Raw genomic sequence first — 20,568 nt, forward strand, 5'->3', positions numbered from 1 at the left:
TACCAGGACCCCATCAGAGTCAGAGAGGATGGGGAGGTTGGGGCATGGAGTCCGGAGCTCAGGCCTGTCCAGGAGAAAGAATGGGGCAGGGACAGGGAATCTGGAACTATGTGAAGGTCCTGACCCACAGTACAAGGGGTAATGGAGCAAAGCCAGTGGAGATGGGCATTTTAGTGGCGTGAACAGAGGGGTCCTGGCCTCCTCGTCGGGGTTTCGGAGGCCTGGTTACGCTGCACTGAAGAAGTACCACAGCAGTTTCCACAGCACCGGCCTCATCTGTGCTTGGGTTCTGGCTGCATTGAGGCCACCATTCCTGGGTCCCAGAAGGACTTGAAACTAGGTCAGCTTGTACCTCTGCCTCCTTGAGGCAGCTGTGGTGGGACATACATGGTCAGTCAGTGTGTTCTCCCACTGGCCTCCCAAAGGCTGGACTCGGGAAAACTCTAGTCTAGGGGCCTAGGTAGGCTCTGAGGAGAGAGGGATCCCAGTGAGGCTTGGGCCAGATGTTTGACCAGAGGGGGGCTACTGAGCATGTTACAGCGGTAGAGGACTGCGTGGCCATAGGGTGTTTGGCTTCCCAGAGCTGCCATGACAGGTCACGGAAGGGTAGTTTAACTTCAGGAATGGACTACACAGCCACTCCGCAGATTTACAGTCTGGGTTGAGGCCTCCTGGGGCTGGAAGGGCGGATCCTCCCCAGGCCCCTGCATAGCTCCTGGAGTGCTGATGGATTTGGTGTTGTGGAGTTCTCACCCTGCTTTTCAACTTTATCTTAAGCGGTGCAGTGTTCTCCCTGTTTGTGTGTGTCTCCCAATTTTTCTGTAAGGCTATCTAGGTCATACTAGACGAAGGTCCACTCTGACGACATCTTTTGCAGTGACCTTCGTCTCCAAACAGTCACCTTGGCATACCAGGGCGTTCATTCTGAAGTAGGTGCAGGTTTTGGAAAAAAAGTTCAGTCATGTCTGAGAAGAGGTGTCTTCTCCCTCCTCGTACTGGAAGCAGGAAGTCATCTTAGATGCAGGCTGGTGGATGTACCAGGGATTCTAAGGGCTATGTTGTGACTCTCACTAAGGAAGACTAGTCCCAAGTTGACAGAGTCCTGGGGGTGGGGAGCTTTGCTTTCCAGAATTGATGATGACTATGATTGGCCCATGTCCTTTATGGATGTGAGAACCCCGGCCAGGGTATGCATCTGACCTGGGGGTCTCAAGTCTACATCATACACAGGTATTTTGTCTTTGATAGTCTGAGGAACACAGCCTTAGGGTGTAGGAACCAAGTCCCCTCTCTACGGCTACTGAGCATAATAGGTGCTGTGGGTCAGGCTTGTGGGGGATGGAAGTTGTAGGCTTTTGTGTGGCATTGTAGGCCTCCTGGACTACTGGGGGCCTCTCTTGGGAAACTTCAGGCCCTAGCTGTGGGTGACACATCAGTGCTCACTCAAAATTCGTCCCTGGCTATAGGGCTAAGATGATGCCTCAGCCATCTAGGTCTCTGGGGTTGGGATGGGGCCTCTGTGAGGATGGGAGGAGGAGGCAGACACTGTAATACCTCAAGAGGAACAAGTCAGGGGAGAAGCCCATGAGCTTGGGTCATAACAACAGGCTAGAAGGCATTCTCTGACAACAGAAGAGGAGGGGATTGTGATATGCCTGGCAATGAGTACCTCCCCTGCAAGACAGTGAGCATTACCCCCCCCCCCCCCCCCCCCCCCCCCCCCCCCCCCCGCACACAAACACCCAGATGAGCTGTGCAGGTATGAGAGGGCCTGCAAGAGGTAGGGCTGGGAGTGTGACAGGGTACCCTAGACATCAGCTACTTTGGAGGCACACGTGTGCCTGGCAAGGCAGGTAGACCAGTAGGCTGTAGAACCTTAGAACCCGGGAGCTGGAGCATGCAGTGTGACTGTCTTCAGGAGGGATTCGCCAGACGACAGGCCTGATCTGGTGATGCTCTCTGGCATCCGTGAGTCCACCCCAGAGAGAAGGGCCGAGACTCCTGCGTGTCTGCAAGTGGGTCTCTTGTCCCATCTAGTTTGGGGGTCAGTTTGACTTGCCTGGGACTCCGAGGATTAGGTGTCTACTTTAGTCAGGATGGTTGGGAGTCCGTAGCATAGAACTAACCAACCTCATTATCTTTGTCCATTGCAGCCATTGTTAACCCCAAACAGCCCAAGGAGACCCCCAAGAGCTTCAGCTTTGACTACTCCTACTGGTCACATACCTCGGTGAGCTGCGTCTGGGGAGAGGCAGGCTGGTGGTGTGAAAACTGGTCCAGCCCTGACTGTAGTGTGACCCTCGGGAGTCCTGAGATCTCCCTAAGCTGCATGCATGTTCTCCTATAAAAAGGAATGAAGACTCTACCCTATTCTCCTGGAGGGTCACTCTGAGTTGATCACCAACCTCTAAGGACCAGATCCTTCTGCTCACAGTATCACAGCTATGACCATCCACTTATGTCTTCTCCCCTCTCCCAAATATTCCAAACTCAGAAATCCCAAAGCTGAGCCCTACCTGTGAGCTCCAGTATCCTGAAAGCTGAGAGATAGAAGGACTCTAGACTCCTTCCTCCCCAGCCCCGACACCCAGTCCACACCAAGCCGTGCCCATGTTCCACCTCTTCCTGGCTCCTTCTAGAAGCGTGCCGTCCATTCCCTCAAGCTCCTTGGCCTCTGGATCTCTGAATGTAGCCCCAGTTCTTCAGTGCTGTCTCCCCATCTAGTCCTCCTTCATGGTTGTGCCCTTTGGCTTGGCCATGTCCTCCCTTTGCCTGAGGAACCCTCTGCCTTCAGGATAATGTCCAGCCTAAACAGTCCCTGAGCCCCTGAACCCCTGAGCCCTGCCTCCTTTCAGCTTTTGCTACTGCTAAACCCAACACTGTCACAGGAACCGGCTGGGTTGAGCTCTTCTCTCTTATCTCTGGGTCTTTGCACATGCTACACTCTGCTGTGATTTCTTCACCCCCCTCTGCTGCCCAGCCACCCTCTGACTCTCGTTTGTGACTCAGAGGACCCCTCAGAAAGCCATTCCCAGTCAAGATTAGGATGTACTATAGCATAGCCCTTCATCCGGAGGCCCTGGCCCTACTTGGGCTCCGAGGATTCAGGGACACTCTCAGGGCCCATAGCCTTCTACAGCCACACTTCTTCTCTCTGCAGCCCGAGGATATCAACTATGCCTCTCAGAAGCAGGTGTACAGGGACATCGGAGAAGAGATGCTCCAGCATGCCTTCGAGGGCTACAATGTGTGCATCTTTGCCTATGGGCAGACAGGGGCGGGCAAGTCCTACACCATGATGGGGAAGCAAGAGAAGGACCAACAAGGCATCATCCCACAGGTATGCGTGGGGCCTAGAAAGGGTCATGGGAGGTGGCCTGGGAAGAGGAAGGGGTAGGACCTGGGATGCGCTACAGGAGGGGGTCAGCCTTTGACAGTGCCCAGTGGGGGCATATACATAAGATAAGGCACTGGCTGGGGAGATGTTCTCTGTGGGGGTTGTGAGGATTGGGGGCAGATGTCAGGTGGCCTGGACAAGGGGTGACAACATGTTTGAGATATAGATGGCTCCTCAGAAGCCACTAAAAGTCTGACCTCTCCCAGCCCTTCCTCTCCTCCCAGCAGGAGGTCTCTGGATCCAAGCTGGGCCAGCACTTGTCCTGGTCAGAGAAGGAGGAATGTTGGGTCCGCTGAGGAACCATGGCCCCAGCCTCTATGCAGATGAGGACAGGGTGACAAATAGATAATCTCGGAAAGGGTCAGATACTGACCAGGGGGACACTAGAGTCAGAAGATGGGGTGCTTAGATTCAGGCCTTTACATTGGAATGCGTATCTTGGAGGGACCAGAGGGGTCTGACCGAGCAGCACCCCGTCTGGGTACAAGCTGCCCACAGCACCATGAGGGACAGGGATCCAGGCCACCAGCCCTCATCAGCTAACATGTTTTCCTCCATCCTTGAAGCTCTGTGAAGACCTCTTCTCTCGCATCAATGACACGACCAATGACAACATGTCCTACTCCGTGGAGGTAGGACCGCCTGCATGCTGCCTGCTTCTGAGTGTAGATCTGGGGAGTTCTAGGCATGGTCGGTGATGCTTCTGTGACCTAAAATGATTATCTATTCCTGTCACTTATCCGCATAATGACTGTGTCAGTATGCCCACATGGGACTTGGAAACTCTCAGAGCTCAGGGGTGATGGGAAGTTGACCTCTGGCAGGTGTTTATTACATAGCTACTCATTCTGCCCGGTGTAGGGGAAGACACCACAAAGCCTGGGCTGTACTGTGGCTTCATCCTTGAAGCTGAGGTCGCTCCAGAGTGACCACAGCGGTTTGTGCTATGTGGCTAGTCTCAAGATGGCTCTGAGTGGGAGAGGGCTGGGTAGGTGGAAATAGGCTGAGCCTGGCTGAGGACCTCTGTGTGTCCTGTTCAGTAGGCAGGCAGCCACTGTCCTGCCTTGGAGTCCCTGATGGTGTAGCTTGGTCCTGTCAGTTACATGGAGGAAGGGCTGGACAGTTAGAGGTGGGATGACATCCACACTCATGCAGAGGCCACAGGCTGATGCCCTGTGTGCCCTTTTCCAAGGATCAACTCTCTGCCATGCCACAGGGTTCTGATGATGCAGCTCAGCCTCACTTGGGGTCCTGATGGTGCAGTTCAGCTTCACTTGGTCCTGACAGTGTAGTTCATCCTCATTTGGGGTCCTGATTGTGTAGCCTAGCTTCACTTGGGGTCCTGATGGTGCAGCCTAGCCTTACTTGGGGTCTCGATGGTGTTGCTCTTCAGGTCAGCTACATGGAGATTTACTGTGAGCGGGTCCGTGACCTCCTGAACCCCAAGAACAAAGGCAACCTGCGTGTGAGGGAGCACCCTTTGCTGGGGCCCTATGTGGAAGATCTCTCCAAACTGGCTGTAACCTCCTACAATGACATCCAGGACCTCATGGACTCAGGGAACAAGGCTAGGTAGGTAGGATGACTTACCCTCCTTAGCCACATTCACCTCTGGCCTGGTTCTTGGGGGCACTATTGACTTCACCTTCTGATAGGTCTGTGTTGTGGCTCCCAAGGAGGCATGGGCCTCATGTGCCAGACCACGGAGGGCATGTGTCAGCCTGAGAGAGGCATTGGCTTCCAGCTGCGTGAGGGTTGCTCATAGGCTGAGCAAATGGGCTGTGTGGCACTGTCACCTCCAACAACAAGGCTCTGATAGCAATACCAATAGCTCCGAGCCAGTCTTTGAGTCCAAGGGCAGCTGTTCTGTTAGGCCTAGGTCTAGACACTGTGAGGGTTCATCATGGTGGCCATAAGCAATCCACTCCCTTTGGCCTGGGACACTGATTGTCCTCATGGTCCTTCTGACACACATTGATTGCCCCAGGTTGCTCAGGTGATTGCCTTCAGCTCCTGGGGTAGTGTGTGTGTGTGTGTGTGTGTGTGTGTGTGTGTGTGTGTGTGTGTGTGTGTCCTGAGCTACCCCAACAGTCCTTTATTGGTGAAATTATTAAGGCCACTCCACGTAGTTAAAGGGAGATTTATTTAATGGCATAACTTACAAATTAAGGGATAGGTAGGTCGCGGAGTCTGGGGAAGGTGTATCACAGTCCAGCAGTGTTCTCTGGAGTTCTGCTTGGTCCACCTCCACTATCCAGGGTCCCGCAACAGAGAGAGCGCTGGCCGATCCAGATCTTGGGTCCCCGGGCGCCTCCCTTGGCCCCGCCTTGTAGGCGTGACAGTTGCCGAAGTCTCAATGGGGGTTGGAACTTCCAGATCAAAGCTGGAATGGCTACCCACTACAGTCCTTCAGTGTTGTTCATAAAGCCCCTCAGCGCATGTAAGGGACAGTGTGTCCTCTGCAGGTTCTGAGCTGCTGCAGTGAACTCCATCTTGGGAGATTCTATGATTATGTAGCCTAGCCTCACTTGGGGTTCTGATGGTGCAGCCTAGCCTCACTTGGGGTTCTGATGGTGCATTTCAGTGTCCCTTGGGGTCCCGATTGTGCAGCCTGTGTTTGGCAGACTGGGGCAGTTAGGGACCAACCCCCACCTGTCTCGAGCAGCTTTGGGCTCTTTCCCTGATGGGCCACATAGTTGGCCCATATTACCTTCTGTGGGGTATGGCTACTGAGGACATGGCACTCTCCTAAGAGTGGCTGCAGTGGCATGAGATGGGTGATGGGTATTTTTCCCTTCCAAGGGGCTTTCCCGCATCAAAGCCTGTGAGGACTTCTGTCCAGTTGGGTGACATTGAACCTTAGTAGCAGGAAGCACTGGAGACACTGTACCCCTGCCCCCATATCTATGACATTATTGAGGGTTGAGCACGTCCATGATGGACCAGCAGGTGGGAACTGGTCTTGAGTTTTGTCAGGTAGTGTGGTCATAGCAGGGCTGAAGAATTTGAGTTCCAGTGACCTAAGGGAGCACACTGCTGCCACTAGTGACCCTCATGCCTGACCACCGGGTAAGGGGCAGAAAGCCTCAAGCAGCTTCTTGCCCCCAGGACTGTGGCGGCCACAAACATGAATGAGACCAGCAGCCGTTCCCACGCCGTCTTCAACATCATCTTCACCCAGAAGCGCCATGATGCAGAGACCAACATTACCACAGAGAAAGTAAGCATGTGGAGTGGTCTGGGTGGGCAGATTCCACCTAGGGTGGTAGCTGTCACTGGGTTGGGGGTGGAAGGTTACAGTGGTGTTTGTGGACTCTTGATAAAGGCTGGTAGGGCAGGGTCTCCTACTTTCCCTGGAGAGATAGGATCCCAACTGGGAATAGGACATGTGGTGGGCAGTGTTTTCTTAGATAGCGTGCCTATGCTGAGGGAGCACAGCCCTGGCAGTCCATGCTCCAGATGCCCTTCCTACAAGGCACACCTTGGCATTCTCAATGGATTGGGACATTGTCTGGGTGTTGTTTCCGGGGGTCTTTATCTTAATGATCCAATCTGTGGGCTTCTGAGAGGGTAGCGGGGTCATTCTGAGCCTGTTGGTCTCTGTGTCTCTTTGCCTGGAGGTCTTTCTGTGCAAACATTCTCTCAAATGCCTGGGGAAAGAGCTCTGAAGAGGAGCTAAGTGTCCTCTAAGCTCCCTGACAGTGGTGGGATCACCTGGACCTGGTGCCATGCTCCCAACTGTGTCCCCATGAAATAGTCAGAGGCTCAGGAAGGCAGAAGAGGGCTGGGGCCACTGGAGAGGACAAGGTTTCACTGCCAGGGTTTTCTCTGAGAAGATTCCTCTTACATCCAGATGGTCAGGAGAGGCTGTGCCTTCCTGGAGTCATGTAATTGACTACATCTCTGCAGGGAACCTGGCCAGCGCCCTATGAGGCAGCCAAGCAACAGCCAAGGCCTTTCATGGATCTGAGTTCAAATTCCATGACAGATGATTAGAGACATCTGTGAAAATGGGTGACAGTACCTGAGCCTATTTCCTGTGTTGCTGTATAGCACGCCCAGCCCAAGGAGGCAGGGCCGTGGGAGATGTGCGCAGCTTCTGAAGAGGTGGTGTGGTACCTTGCTGGGATAGAACATTGAAAAAGCTGTAAATGGGGATGAAGAAGGAAACTGGGGGGATCAAAGATGGGAAGACCCCAGGGAAGGGGTGTGGCCATAGCTCCTCAAGTGGTTCATGAGACTCTCCTCAGAGGGACAAGATGCCCCTAAAGGGGCTTGCGGCAGGAGATTGCATTTGATGCATCTGCCATTTCAGGTGAGCAAAATCAGCCTTGTGGACCTGGCTGGCAGTGAACGAGCAGACTCCACCGGAGCCAAGGGCACACGACTCAAGGTAGGGCCAGGCTATCACACCCAGAAAGGGCAGTGAGTCCGCTCAGAGGCCCAGTGTCCAAGCATTTGCTGCTCCAGGGTGGGCCGGACAGAAATTCTGTTTGGGGATGGAGCAAGACTGGGCCACTGTCAAAGGCAAGCCTGTACAGGAATGGTGGGGTACACAGGCTGGAGTCTTTGGTCTTCAGTAGACAGAATACCAATCTCAGCACCCCAGCTCTAGTATACAAGGACAGATACCAGCCAGAGAGTAAGCTCGTAGTGTCCTTCACTGTACTTCATATCCAGTACATTTTATTTCCCACCCTAGAGGAGATAGGCTGTGGGGCAGCAGTGGACTGAGCTGACTAGCCTGTGTCCTGAGCACACCCTTTCTGAAATCAATCTTGCATGTCAGGAAGGAGCATTTTTATCTTTCTGAGTGTCTCCTACCTTTGACTCATCGTGCCTATGGTCTGTTGATTGGGAAGGGGCCCCTGTAAGTTGAACTGTGTGGGGACATCTAAGAGATTATCTAGGATGCTGATGGGAGCTGAGCAAGAACTCTGGACCTCTGACCAGCTAGCTGCCTGCCCCAGCATCCTCTGTGCCTAGTGACCTCAGAGATCAGCTTCAGGGCTTCAGCCCCATGCCACACAGACCAGACCCCTGGGGACCATACTAGATCAAGAGGCTGCAGGTACCACCTGCCCCCCTGATCACCTTCTCTACACACAGGAGGGAGCCAACATCAACAAGTCTTTGACCACCCTGGGAAAGGTCATCTCTGCCCTGGCTGAAATGGTGAGCGTGCTCCGGGCTTCTGGAGCTCAATTGGTGGGAATGGGCTACAGAGGTGTGACCCTCACCTGCCCCCAAGGAAAGGCTGGGTGTCTTCACGCATGTCCCTAGGTTCTATTTTTAGAGAGAGAGCTGGGACTCAAGGGTAAGTCTAGAGATGGAAATGAAATAATAATCCTTGTTACTCTCTAGAACCCTGATTTTCTTACCTGTAACAAAGGGATGATGTGCCTCCTTCATCACACCTTTCTAAGGATTACCACATGTCAGCTGTGAACGTGCTGACTGGCGTCCTTGTGGACGGGTAGTACAGCGCTTAGCTCTGACCAGTGCTGATCTGACAAAGGCCATCCCCTAGAGGGAGCCCACAGTCCTTGGAGGCGAGGAGCTAGGAGTGACAGACACTGCAGGACAGACAGCAGTGTCTACCCACCAAAACATCCAAGGAAGGATTCTAGAGACTGTATCCTATTCTGAAATTATTAAGAGTATGCGAAGATTGCTGTGTGACAGCAGCCTGAGAAGTCACACTCTTACTTGATTTCTGTGTCATGACCAGCTCAGGGTGGCCAGCTGTGTCTGGGCAGTGAGTGACAGATACCTGGCTTCTGCCTACCATCGGTCCCTCTGGAGCCAGCCTGTCCTCCCTGCCCACGGTACCCCCGTACCCCTAGAACCTCTGGGTTCTTAGACTCTCTGTTCTTTGTTTTTCAGGACTCTGGACCCAACAAGGTAAGCTGAGTTCTTTAACTTCGAGGGAGAGGGGTTGGAAACTGAGTGCCCTTGGCCCCAACTATGTACACCTCAGCAGCAGAGTCTACACCCCATTCATTCACTCCATGAAAAAACACAGAGTGCACTTCTGAGCTGGGGACCTGTGCTAGCAGCTGGGTCTCAGGATGAACAGCGCATATGGCTCCGTGTTGGGGAGGGGCACGGTAAACAGAAACATGAAAATGTAATTACAAATTGGGATGAATTCTACACAGGGTGAGGAAGGTCTTCAGCGGTGGCCCCAAAGTGAAATCCTTTCATCTGAATGGATAGAAAGCTTTCCAGAGAAACTCGGCCTCAGGCAGAAGACCTGAGCCCTGGCGGGGAGCCAGAAGGGCTGACGTAAGATGCTGAGGTGGTAGAAGTTTGGAATGTGTAGGGAACTGTGGGAGCTACTAAGAGGCAATATGAGAGAAAGGAGGTGAAAAGCGCGTGGAATTATATGAGGAAGTGTGTGTAAAGGTGCAGGAATTGTGTGAGGGCAACACAAGGAACTGTGTGGGCAACTGTGAAATACCACATGATAGACTGGAAGGAAGGGTGTGAGGAAGTGAGAGCGAATGCCTTACGCTGGGTGGAGACGTGCAGGAAGCTGTGAGGAACTGTCCCGGGGTTCTTTGAGGAACCGTGAGAAACCTCGGGGGAAATGCCTGAGGAACTTGATGATGGCTTCTGACGGGGACTGACAAATTATGTGAATTTTGAGAAACTGTGGGGGGGTGGGGGGTATTATGGGAATTTGAGATGAAATTGTGAAATTGTGGGGAGCTCCGTGGAAATTTCATGAGGAATCATCAGAAACGTGAATTTTGTGGGACTGCGAGGAGTATGTGAACGGTTTCGAAATGACAGAAGCATTTTAAAGAAACTGAAATGAAGCATGTGCGTGGTGATTCTTTTCTCACTGCTGTGACAAAATCCCCAACAACAACCTGAAAAGGGAAGGGTACCGGCAAGATGGTCCAGTGCGCAGAGGTGCTTGCCACCAAGCGTGACTGATTGAGTCTGAGCCCTCGGACCTGCGTGGTGAAAGAAAAGCCAACTCCACAGGTTGTCCCCTGACCGCCACATGTATACAGTGTGTAAACGGAAGTTTCTGTCCTGCCAGCAGCTCCCAAATACCCGGCAGCTGCTTCTCAAATTATTGACTCAGAGGCTTAATATTACTTATAAATGTTTAGCCATTAGCTCAGGCTTGTTACTAGCTAACTCTTACACTTAACCCATAATTCTTATCTATGTTTAGCCATGTGGCTTATGGCTTGTTACCTCATTTTCTACATGTCTTGCTTGCTCAGCGGCTGGCTGGCATCTGGCCCGACCCTGTCCTTCTTCATCTCCATCTTCAGTTTGAATGTACTGCCTAACCTTATTCTGCCTCGCCATTGGTCAAACAGCTTTATCATCAACCAATGAGAGCAGCATGTAGTCACAACATATGGAAGGACATCCCACAGCACTCCTGTGTGTAAATAAATGTTTCTAAACAGAGAAAGGAAGGGTTTATTTGGCTCAGTTTGAGGATATAGCCCACCGTGGTGGGGAAGGCAGGGCAGGGACTTAGGAAGCAGACAGTAATGAATACTGCAGCTCAGCTCCCTCCTTTTTATTCAGTCCAGGGCCGTGTCAACCCTGTGAGGGGAATGGTGTCACTCACATTTATGTTGGTTCGTCACACTTCAATTAACTTAACTAGAAACTCTGTCACAGCCATGCCCAGAGATTTGTCTCCTAGGTGATTGTAGATTTCCTTTTTTCAAGTTGACAGTATTTACAATCATGCTGTGGTTTGTGAGTGCCCAAGAGACATGAGCGTTGTGAGGAGCTGTGAGAAACTAGGAAACTGTGTGAGGAAGCATGTCCAGGACTTTTGAGGATTTGTATGAAGAATTTCGGGGAGTTTAATTACGTGGGCAACTGAATGAGGAATAGGAGCAGCATGGACATACATGAAGGAACTTTGAGGTTCTGTGTGGGAACCTGTGTGAGGAACTTTAAAGAACTGTTTGAGGAACTGTGGAGAATTTTGATAGAAAATGAACTGTGGAGAGAATGTTACTGAATTGCATAATTGCTGTGTCTAGGATTGGGGAATTATGTGGGAAACTGTGAGGGGATGTATGTGGGTTTAGGAGAAATCGTGTGGGGAACTGGGTGAGGAGTGGTGTCTGAAGTACCTGTGTGGCCATGCTTGAAGACTTGTGAGGAGCTGTGTGGACAGTTGGTGCCGGAACTATAGAGAAGCCGATGACTTAGAGTAGTTGTATAGAAATGTGAATACTGTGTGGAAGAACAGTGTGAGGTGTGTGTGGTGTGTGCACGCACGTGTGTAACTTATGAACACTGTGAAGACTTATGGGGAAACTGAAAAATGGGTGATGATGTAAGGGATTCTGTGAGAGGTTTGAGGGATAGTAAGAAGCCTTTTTAGGGAAAAAGTTGCGTGACGACCCTTCAGCAGCTGTGAGGCTGAGAACTGCGTGAGGAACCCTGAGCGGAATGGTGTGGAACTCTGAGGGTCTGTGAGGAACAGCTTGAGGAATGGTGTGTTTAACTGTGAGGGACTGAGGGAGGAGAGTGAGGCGGTGGGAGACCTTGTGAGAACAGTATAACGAGCCGTGTGAAAGACTTTGATAAAAACTTCTAGGAACGGAGTGAGTTCTGAAGTTGCTGGTTGAGGAACAGAACCTGGAGAGGAGGCAGCTATAGATGAGGAAAGACAAGGAGGCTGAGGACGAATGTGAGATCTTTGGTCTGCAGTTTAGAGTTTGGCTGATTGTAATTTAATAGGAAGCAGTGGGTGGATTTTCAGCAGGGCTGAATCAGATTTAATCTGGGCCGTGCTCAGGCATGAACGTAGATTGGGAGTGAGACGGTCTGGCATGGTAGTCGGCAGAACAGAAAGTCAGTGTGGCAGTGATCCAGGTTTGAGATGGCAGAGAGAGAGAGCAAGCGAGCGGGCGGTTCTGGGAAGTGGCAGAGATGACTGGACAGGGCTCCCAGGGGCTGGAATGAGAACCGTAGACTCATGGGTACTGTTGGGCTCCTTGGCTGAAGCGACCAACATAGGCTGTGGGACAATATATGACAGAGAAGTCAACCTCAGGAAATAGACATTAGAAAACCAAACCAGAAATTTTTTTTTTCTTGCACTGAGTTTTCAGAGGTAAAGCAGAAAGTGCCTGGTGTGGTCAAGCTTTCAGCGGGGAGGAGGGCACTCTTACGAGCCACTCAGAGAAATTAGTGCCGCGGTTCTGAAACCCACTTTGATGGTATGGCTTCAGGACATCCAAAATTGACACCCTTGTGAGGTAGTGGAGTTCATCCTAGGGATGATGATGGACTGTGTCTGCATCCAGGAAAATGAATGGTACCTGTGTGCTTGAGATGGTACCTGTGTGCTTCCCTTAGAATGGAGGCTTCAGGGGACAGGGGCTGTGTCTGCTGGCCACAACTGGTGCTCAGGAGAGGCACAGAGAGAGTGAATTATTAAAGGAGGGGCTCAGAGTTGACTTCTGAGGGACAGGAGGGAGTTTTGTGGGGAAACAGAGACTGGGTGGACATTGGAAATGTCTCATTAGTGGAGAATACGTTTCACCCTGCTGGAAGGGGTTGCTGTCCCAGCAGAGTAGGGGAAGACACAGTGGCCAGTGATGTCAACATCCCTGGTCTCGAGTCCATTTGAGTGACCCAGACACATCGGAATGGGTGAGGGAGGAGCCAGAAGGATGTGCTAGCATGGCCTTGATTCCAACTCAGATTTGAGTTGCCTGGAGGTGGCACCCCAGGATTCAGGTGAAGTGTAGGGAGGCACTGAGAACATTGTACTTGCCTCCCTTCCTTCCCTCTCCCCCTTTCCCTTCACCCTTCCTTTCCCTTCCAGTAGACTCAGGCTTGACCTTGAATGTCCCCACAGAACAAGAAAAAAAAGAAGACAGATTTCATCCCTTACCGAGACTCCGTATTGACCTGGCTTCTCCGGGAAAACCTGGGTGAGTGTGTGCCAGTTCCCTAGTCACCGGTGGGTTAGCTGCACCAATTCCCTGGTCACTGGGCTTTTGACTTCCCCTCTGCGCTACACCAATCACCTTGTGAGAAAAGAAATATTTCATTGCTTAGTCACAACGCAGCCTCTTGTCCTTTCTGGACAAGTCCAAAGTAACCCTGGAAGGGCCAGTTGGTTCGTAGTACAGCCCTTCTGGAAGGCCTGGGGCAAAGGCGGGTAAACCAAAGCAAGTTTGGGGGGTGCACAATGGCCCTTGGGACCCACAGAATGCATGCTCTGGCATCTACCTTCGTGGGTGAACTTGTTTAAGGCACCTGAACAAATTCCCACTCTTCTTTGGACCTTTAGTTTTGTGTCTATAACACAGACCTAGTTCTTGGTTCTGGGAGTCCTGCTGACCTGCTAGGATTTGAGGGACTGACATTAACCTCCTCCGTGCTGCCTGAATTCTGAGTGGGGAGAGATGATGGAGAGATGAAGGCTGAGAGATGAAGGCTGACCTTCATCTTTTCCATGACCTCAGGGTCCCCTCTGAATGCCCTTATCGCTGGAGAAGCTGACATCCGAGGTGATAAAATAGATCTTGGTTGGGACTCCCTGACTTCCTCGGCTACATGACTCTGCATCCCACAGCTGGCTACGCTGATATCGATCTCAGGCCAGCATCATGTGTCATGGCGGCCTCACGTGTATGAAAGCATGTTGGGTCCTAGTGAGAGGACAGGAGTGTTGCACAATCACCTGTTCCTTCGCCTGAGATGAGACCTAAGTAAGAAGCAGGCCTCTCTCATGGGGTCACAACCAGTTTCAGCACTAGAGGAGGTCCTCGGGGAGAATCTTCCCCTATAGCCATTCTTGGGGTGTGTGTCCAAGCCCTTCTCTCCTCACAGTCTCTATCGGAGACTCACTGGAGTCACACATCAGGGACACAGTTCTCTGAGGTAAAGCAGGCAAGCCTGGGCATACTTGGAGCATGGACAAGTGTCAGTCCTGAGGACTGAAGTAGGCTCAGCATGTAACTTTGTCAGGACCACTGGGCCAACTGAGCCTAACAGGGTTCGCTATCCAACACTCAGACAATGAGGAATCCAAGAACCGCTGTTTCTTTAGTTATTACCCACTCCAAGCCAAGAACCCGATGGCAAATATTCAGGCGAGTAGTTCAAATGGAAAAGATAAAAATGAGTAGGAAAAAATTGGTCACAAATACTGAAATAAACACCAAAACAAACAAGCAAACAAACAACAAAATCAAAACCCAAACACACAAAACAAAAAACCAAAAACAGACTCCCTTCAACTTATCTCTGCTGTAGGGAAAAGGAGGCCCATGGTTGGAAAATGGCTAATGGGAGCTGAGGGGCAGCCAAGGAAGGCCCGACCCGCCACTGTCTACGTAACACAGGACTGTGACTCAGTTTCCTCTCCGGGCTTCATCATCTCTTAGACCTGTAGCTTTGGGAAGAGGACCTTATGTACACACTGATTGTCTTCCCACAGGTGGTAACTCAAGGACAGCCATGGTGGCAGCCCTGAGCCCTGCAGACATCAACTATGATGAGACCCTCAGCACACTGAGGTATGTTCTGCAGGGGACCCTGGGGTAAGGACATGTCTTTCCATGTTTCAGCCAAAAACACCAGAAAAAAGGGTGTTCCTTTGGAAAGCATTCTGCAGGAACTCAGAGGCCAGCAGTAATGATGCTGGAGCTCCAGGGTGTTTGTGGGCCTTGTTCTGTCCCTAGTATCCTTTAGGGCACATTTCAGGGCTGCAGGTGGCCCAGAGCTCTGTGGCGCCACGCTGGAAAAGACATACTTCTGGCTGTGGGAGTGGAGGACTTTAAATTTGCAAAGAAGGGCCAATGAGCTCCCCCAAAATCTCCCACTAAGAGGTGGGCATTTGGGGATGGGAAGCCTGAGGCAGAAAGCAGCTTGATTGACTGGGTTGGGAATGTTTGGCCTCTAGAGAGTGTACACTTTCTGTGGAAAATAGAGCTCATGTCACGGCAAATTCACATGTGCTTCTGGGATGACAAATAGCATGCTGAACTGTGATAGGTGTGGGTGGCCGTTCTCACATACACGTGCATCTTGCACCCCTGTTCTAGAATAGCCCTCTCTACCCTGGACTGTCAGATTCAGGTCCAAGGGTGTCAGTATGGAGTAGGACACTGCCCTGTGCCTTCTGCCCCGGAACCTCAATTTCCTAAGTAGACAAGACAGGCTGGATTATCCTACCTGTAGCTTGTTCCTGGTCAGCGGTCCCAGAGCCTATCCTTTAGGGCAGTGGGGTGATTTCTCATTCTGCCAGCCTAGGTCAAAGATTTTCTCCCCAGCCGAACTCACCAGGCAGAGTTCTGAGCACCCCCTGGGCACGCTATATGGACCTATCCCCCAACTCCTACATCTCTTTGCTGCCCAGATATGCAGACCGGGCCAAACAGATCCGCTGTAACGCCATTATCAATGAAGACCCTAATAACAAGCTGATTCGAGAGCTGAAGGATGAAGTGACCAGGCTGAGAGACCTGCTGTACGCCCAAGGTCTTGGCGACATCACTGACAGTGAGTGTCTGTGCCAGCCTGCCCTGGGTAGGGCAGGGGCCTCAGACTTAGGGAGCTCTTGGGCCTCAGGCCCTCTCTCCTGCGGCTGCCTCCTACTCATGTGCTGATGACCGCAGCCACAGTTGTCTGGAAGTGTTTAAGCTGGTCCACAGCCTCATCCCTCCTCCAGCTCCTGGGCAGAATGCCTCGGGGTGGGAGGCCTGGGCGGGCAAGGACAGGGCCAGGTTTTCTGGCCTTGGCCTGGAAGGATTGCATGGTTTGGGTTTGGAGCCGGCCCAAGCAGGCCAGGGAATGTTTCCTGGAAGCCCACAGGCCAGCCAGCTGCAGCTGCTGGGATTTCGGTGGGTACCATGTCCCTACACTGAAGACCCACTTTACCCTAAGCTGTTCACTCTGTGAGATGGGTACGTGAACCCTTGGGAGACAAACCGCTCTGTTTCTCTGTCTCTTCCTCCCCTGCCTGCCCTCCCCATAGCCAACACTGTGCCTGGAGGACCCAAATGTGTGTATTCCCCACTGCCGCTCCGCACCCCTGCTTTCATCCCGGCCATGGGGGCCACAGGGCAGCACGGGTGGGGAGGGAGACCCCACTACCTCTCCTGCCTCCCCTACTTCGGGGCTGTAAAGCGATGGGGGATTGCATCTGCCTCCAAGCCACGTTTCTTGTTCATCCCTGCCTGTGTGGGAAACGAAGGCCATAAATAGGCAGAGTGCAGTCAAAAGTGGCTGGGGCCAGACTCCTGAGTGCCCGTGGGCCTAGAAAGGTCAGATGTTAGAGCCTGAGGACTTGGAGGGCCAGGAGGCCATGCTCTCCTGGCTCCTGGCCCAGACAGACCTACCTCTGCCTGCTCCTGCTCCAGCTACCCCCACGTCTGGGTCCCTGAAAGTTTCTTGAGGCTGAAATAAAGCAATGGTTGCTGCCAAGTCCTGCCCCCGCGGTGTCTCCTCCATTCTGAGACCTGGATCCTTGGGGTTCACTTCCCCAGTGCCCCGTGCTGTCCTGTGCTGGCTGCTGCTTTGCTGTGTGTCTGCTTCTGCTGGGAAGGGCCTGGTACTTCTCCTCCAGGCGTCACAGCCCGACTCCCCATCTTTAAGGGCTGACGGGATTTTGGGGTGGTGGAAGAGTAGGGGCTCCCTCAGGAGTGTCCTCCATGCTCCTTCTCCAGGTAGTCTTTGGGTCCATTCTGGGTTCAGTGGGATGCTGAGTACAGCTCGGCTTGCAGCAGAGGTGCAGCCCATCTGCAGAAGATGGACATGAACATTGGGGTGTAGGGAGGACAGGTGCCTGAGCGAGCTTAGGTGAGCTCCTGGCCTCAGGTGCAGGGGTGCTGTGAGGCGGCTAACGGTCGTGGGCCTCGGATGCAGGTACAGGGGCTGCAAAAAGACCCTAGTCAAAGGGAGAGTGGAGTGGAATGTGGTACAGAGGGGCTGTGGGTGCTGCTGAGGGGAGAGAGAGCCTGGGGGTCAGGCAGGGGAGCGGCAGGGCTGAGGGTAGCAGAAGACCTTGCATGCGGCAAAAAGACCCTAGTCAAAGGGAGAGTGGAGTGGAATGTGGTACAGAGGGGCTGTGGGTGCTGCTGAGGGGAGAGAGAGCCTGGGGGTCAGGCAGGGGAGCGGCAGGGCTGAGGGTAGCAGAAGACCTTGCATGCGCTTGTCCTGGGCGGCTGGGCCAGGCTGCCGGGCCTTGCCTGTGTTTCCCAATTCTTGCCTTCCCTTCCCCTGCCTCTTGCTTCCCCCAACTGCTTCTTTTTCTTCTCTCTCCCTTTCTATCTTGCCTTCCATTCTTGCCTTAGACATGTCCGACCTTGAGAACAGGAACCATAACTCTGGTGGGGCCGAGCTAAGCCAAGCCCCTAACAATCTCTCCACAGTGACCAATGCCCTGGTGGGCATGAGCCCCTCATCCTCGCTCTCAGCCCTGTCCAGCCGTGCAGCCTCTGTGTCCAGTCTCCATGAGCGCATCTTGTTTGCTCCAGGCAGTGAGGAGGCTATTGAAAGGCTGAAGGTGAGGGCCGCCTGGTCCAGGGCACTCTGGGGGTGGGGGTGATGGACATCAGCCTGTGGGACAAGGCCGGCTTCGAGAAGAGAGAGAGGACTCTTGCCTGTGACCTCTGAGATACCCCTTATGTACAGCCTCACCTCTCAGGATCAGAGTGATATAATAATGGAAGTCTTTGGGATGTGGCCACCCTGGTACACTGTGGCCAGCCCACCCACAGCAGCCAGAACAGCTTGTGCATTCAGGCACCAGGCTGCACGAGGTTCAGATAGTGAACTTCTGGGCAGTAAGTGCCTTCAAAGGTTCTCAAACCTCTCTGGATGGCCTTGACCCTGAGTGCCAGGGGAGGGAAGCCCAAATGAAGAATGTCAGGCACAGGATTCACACTGAGTCTTGAACTGGGTGAGCTGGTGCTGGTACAGGAAACAGTGGGCTGTGCAGTGGCTGGGGTGGGGGCGCCGGGTTCCAGCAGCACCTCTATGGTGCCGTTGTGGGTCTTGGCAGCTCTATCTGGTGTCCTGATGAGCTGCCTTCACCAAGATGATGTTCAGGCTCTTAGCTACTTCCAGGCTGTCTGTTTTCCCTCTCAGATGTGTCCCCTGCTCCCCAGCACTGTGCTTGGCTAGCTCCAGCCTCACACTCCTTCCGAATGCAGTGTGGCCCAGTCCTAGGGGCTGAGGGCCAGGGAGGCAAGGGACAGAGGCTAGTGTGAGGCGTCATATAGGGAGACCAAGAAGCAGGGAGCATAAAGCTTCAAGGTGTGGGATAGATGGCCTATTTGGGACTTGGGGGCCCAACTGAAGTGTTGGGGAGGAGGAGCTAGGACATAAGTGGGAAAGGGAACAAGGGACAGTGCCATGGATGAGGCGCGCGGCCAAGTCCTGAGAAGGGACTGTTACATTTGGGAGCTGCGTCCAGTGTTTTCCAGGGGCACTTGCTTCCTCTCCCCTCCTGATTTATTTTGCTGTCCTTGTTCTATGGGGTGCGTTCACAGCAGAGGCCGCTGTACCTCCCCTCGACCCCTCAGAATCTCGTGTTCCAGGAGGTACCTGAGAGTCAGCCCAAGTTCTCTGCAGCCCCTTCCCTGGCTCCCCTGCATCCTCTGACACCCCGCTCCCCCCCCCCGCACCCCCCCCACACACGCACACACTCCCTAGGATCTCACTGTGCTTGGTCTCGCTCCCCAGGAAACAGAGAAGATCATCGCCGAACTCAATGAGACCTGGGAAGAGAAGCTGCGGCGGACAGAAGCCATCCGGATGGAGAGGTGAGTAGTGTGTGTGTGTGTGTGGGGGGGGGGGGGGACAGGCCTGGGGGTGGGGGCGGGGTCAGAGAGTCCTGGCCTCCAACCCTGGAAACCCAAACCCTGGGGGAGGTTGCGTGCCAGCTGTGGGACAAGCCTGTGCCATCTGACCCAGGCAGCTAATGCGTGGCACTGGCCACTGGCCACCGAGGCCTTGAGGAACAGATCTGCGGGTGAGCACAGTCCCACTGGTGGGCACTGTCCAGGCATTGCTGATAGCTCCTGGTTGGTGGGTGGGTCGGGCAGGGTGAGGCTAGTCCTGGAAGCCTATGAGCCTGTGCTGACCGCAGCTCTGTCTTCCAGGGAAGCCTTGCTGGCCGAGATGGGTGTGGCCATGAGGGAAGATGGTGGCACCTTGGGTGTGTTTTCTCCCAAAAAGGTAGGAGCTGGTCCACGTGCCAATGTGGCGAAGTGGCACTACCACGGGTGGATGTCAAAGAGGGGGGGTGTCCTGGGGGAAGGTGTGGCAGGATGGAATTCTGGCCCAGGCATGAGTCAGCCTTACTTAGACTTTCCATTGTGTGGTGACGTCCTGGTGGCTGAGTAACATCATGTGGGTCCCTGAACGGCTTGAGGTTTAGACTGGATCCCTCAAGAGTGGAACAAGACTTGGGAGTGATGCCCAGGCTGGAGAGCTGAGTGTTGTAGACCTACCTCCACTCCTGGTCCGCTGCCTCTGGAAGTTTCCTCCCCAGAGCGGTTCCGCTGGCTGCAAGGCAGAGTGGCAAAAGTCCAGGAAGATGGTCCCCAGCCACAGCCAGTTTCCAGGCCCTGCTTTGTGTCAAAGAAAACGCTGCCCTGGGGGAAGTGGAGTTAGTGACTTGGGCATCTGAGAGATAGGGCCAAACACCTGTGGTGGGGGGGTCAGCCCCCCTAGATTCTGCTGTCCTGTCTTGGTCTGGGACTGCTTAGAAACAATGTATCAAATGATAGCTTGAGGTGGGGGGCATGAGAGAGGCCCAGGTGTAGGTGTCCCCGTGGGCTCTAGCCAGGCCATTCAAGGCACTGTAGCCGGTTCAGCGTGCACACACAGAGGGGCTCACTTCAACTTGCTCAACTGTGAAATACGTTGCCAGAGAGCCTTTTTTGGCATTACACATATCTCTGGCTTTCAAGACTAGTTAGTGTACTGCCCAGAGGAGGATACAGAACTGCAGAGTCCCCACCATGTATCCCCGCCAGTGTCCAAGTGAGGGGCAATGTTGCCAGGACATGCCATTAGGGGGCTGATCACGTGGACAGTCACCTCTGCGACCAAAGCTTGGGGAGGGCTGGGAAAGGCCACGATCTAGCTTGGGACTCTGTGAGGACCTCGGAGTTCCCGAGACTCAAGGAAAGTAGTGGTCCTGCTGA

At 53.3% G+C, this 20,568-nt stretch overlaps 1 protein-coding gene across 18 annotated transcripts in view; it reads left to right on the plus strand.

Moving 5' to 3' along the window:
• Nucleotides 1-20,568, plus strand: part of Kif1a (kinesin family member 1A) — an 89,847-nt gene that overhangs the window by 22,189 nt on the left and 47,090 nt on the right. For 10 of the 18 annotated variants that reach the window (XM_052750352.1, XM_052750354.1, XM_052750356.1 and 7 more), the window contains exons 3-17: nucleotides 2,154-2,230; nucleotides 3,161-3,340; nucleotides 3,964-4,029; nucleotides 4,791-4,969; nucleotides 6,506-6,617; nucleotides 7,713-7,790; nucleotides 8,507-8,572; nucleotides 9,284-9,301; nucleotides 13,260-13,335; nucleotides 14,850-14,928; nucleotides 15,771-15,913; nucleotides 16,389-16,415; nucleotides 17,785-17,918; nucleotides 19,100-19,179; nucleotides 19,519-19,594. In XM_052750352.1, coding sequence (XP_052606312.1) covers nucleotides 2,154-2,230; nucleotides 3,161-3,340; nucleotides 3,964-4,029; nucleotides 4,791-4,969; nucleotides 6,506-6,617; nucleotides 7,713-7,790; nucleotides 8,507-8,572; nucleotides 9,284-9,301; nucleotides 13,260-13,335; nucleotides 14,850-14,928; nucleotides 15,771-15,913; nucleotides 16,389-16,415; nucleotides 17,785-17,918; nucleotides 19,100-19,179; nucleotides 19,519-19,594 — 1,391 coding nt within the window. The remainder of the gene's footprint in view (nucleotides 1-2,153; nucleotides 2,231-3,160; nucleotides 3,341-3,963; nucleotides 4,030-4,790; nucleotides 4,970-6,505; nucleotides 6,618-7,712; nucleotides 7,791-8,506; nucleotides 8,573-9,283; nucleotides 9,302-13,259; nucleotides 13,336-14,849; nucleotides 14,929-15,770; nucleotides 15,914-16,388; nucleotides 16,416-17,784; nucleotides 17,919-19,099; nucleotides 19,180-19,518; nucleotides 19,595-20,568) is intronic. The other 8 variants (XM_052750355.1, XM_052750358.1, XM_052750360.1 and 5 more) reach the window with 1 other exon arrangement.

This window comes from Peromyscus californicus, unplaced genomic scaffold, assembly GCF_007827085.1.
Source record: "Peromyscus californicus insignis strain IS unplaced genomic scaffold, ASM782708v3 Scaffold_21__1_contigs__length_65335640, whole genome shotgun sequence".
In the NCBI taxonomy this organism is placed as follows: Eukaryota; Metazoa; Chordata; class Mammalia; order Rodentia; family Cricetidae; genus Peromyscus; species Peromyscus californicus.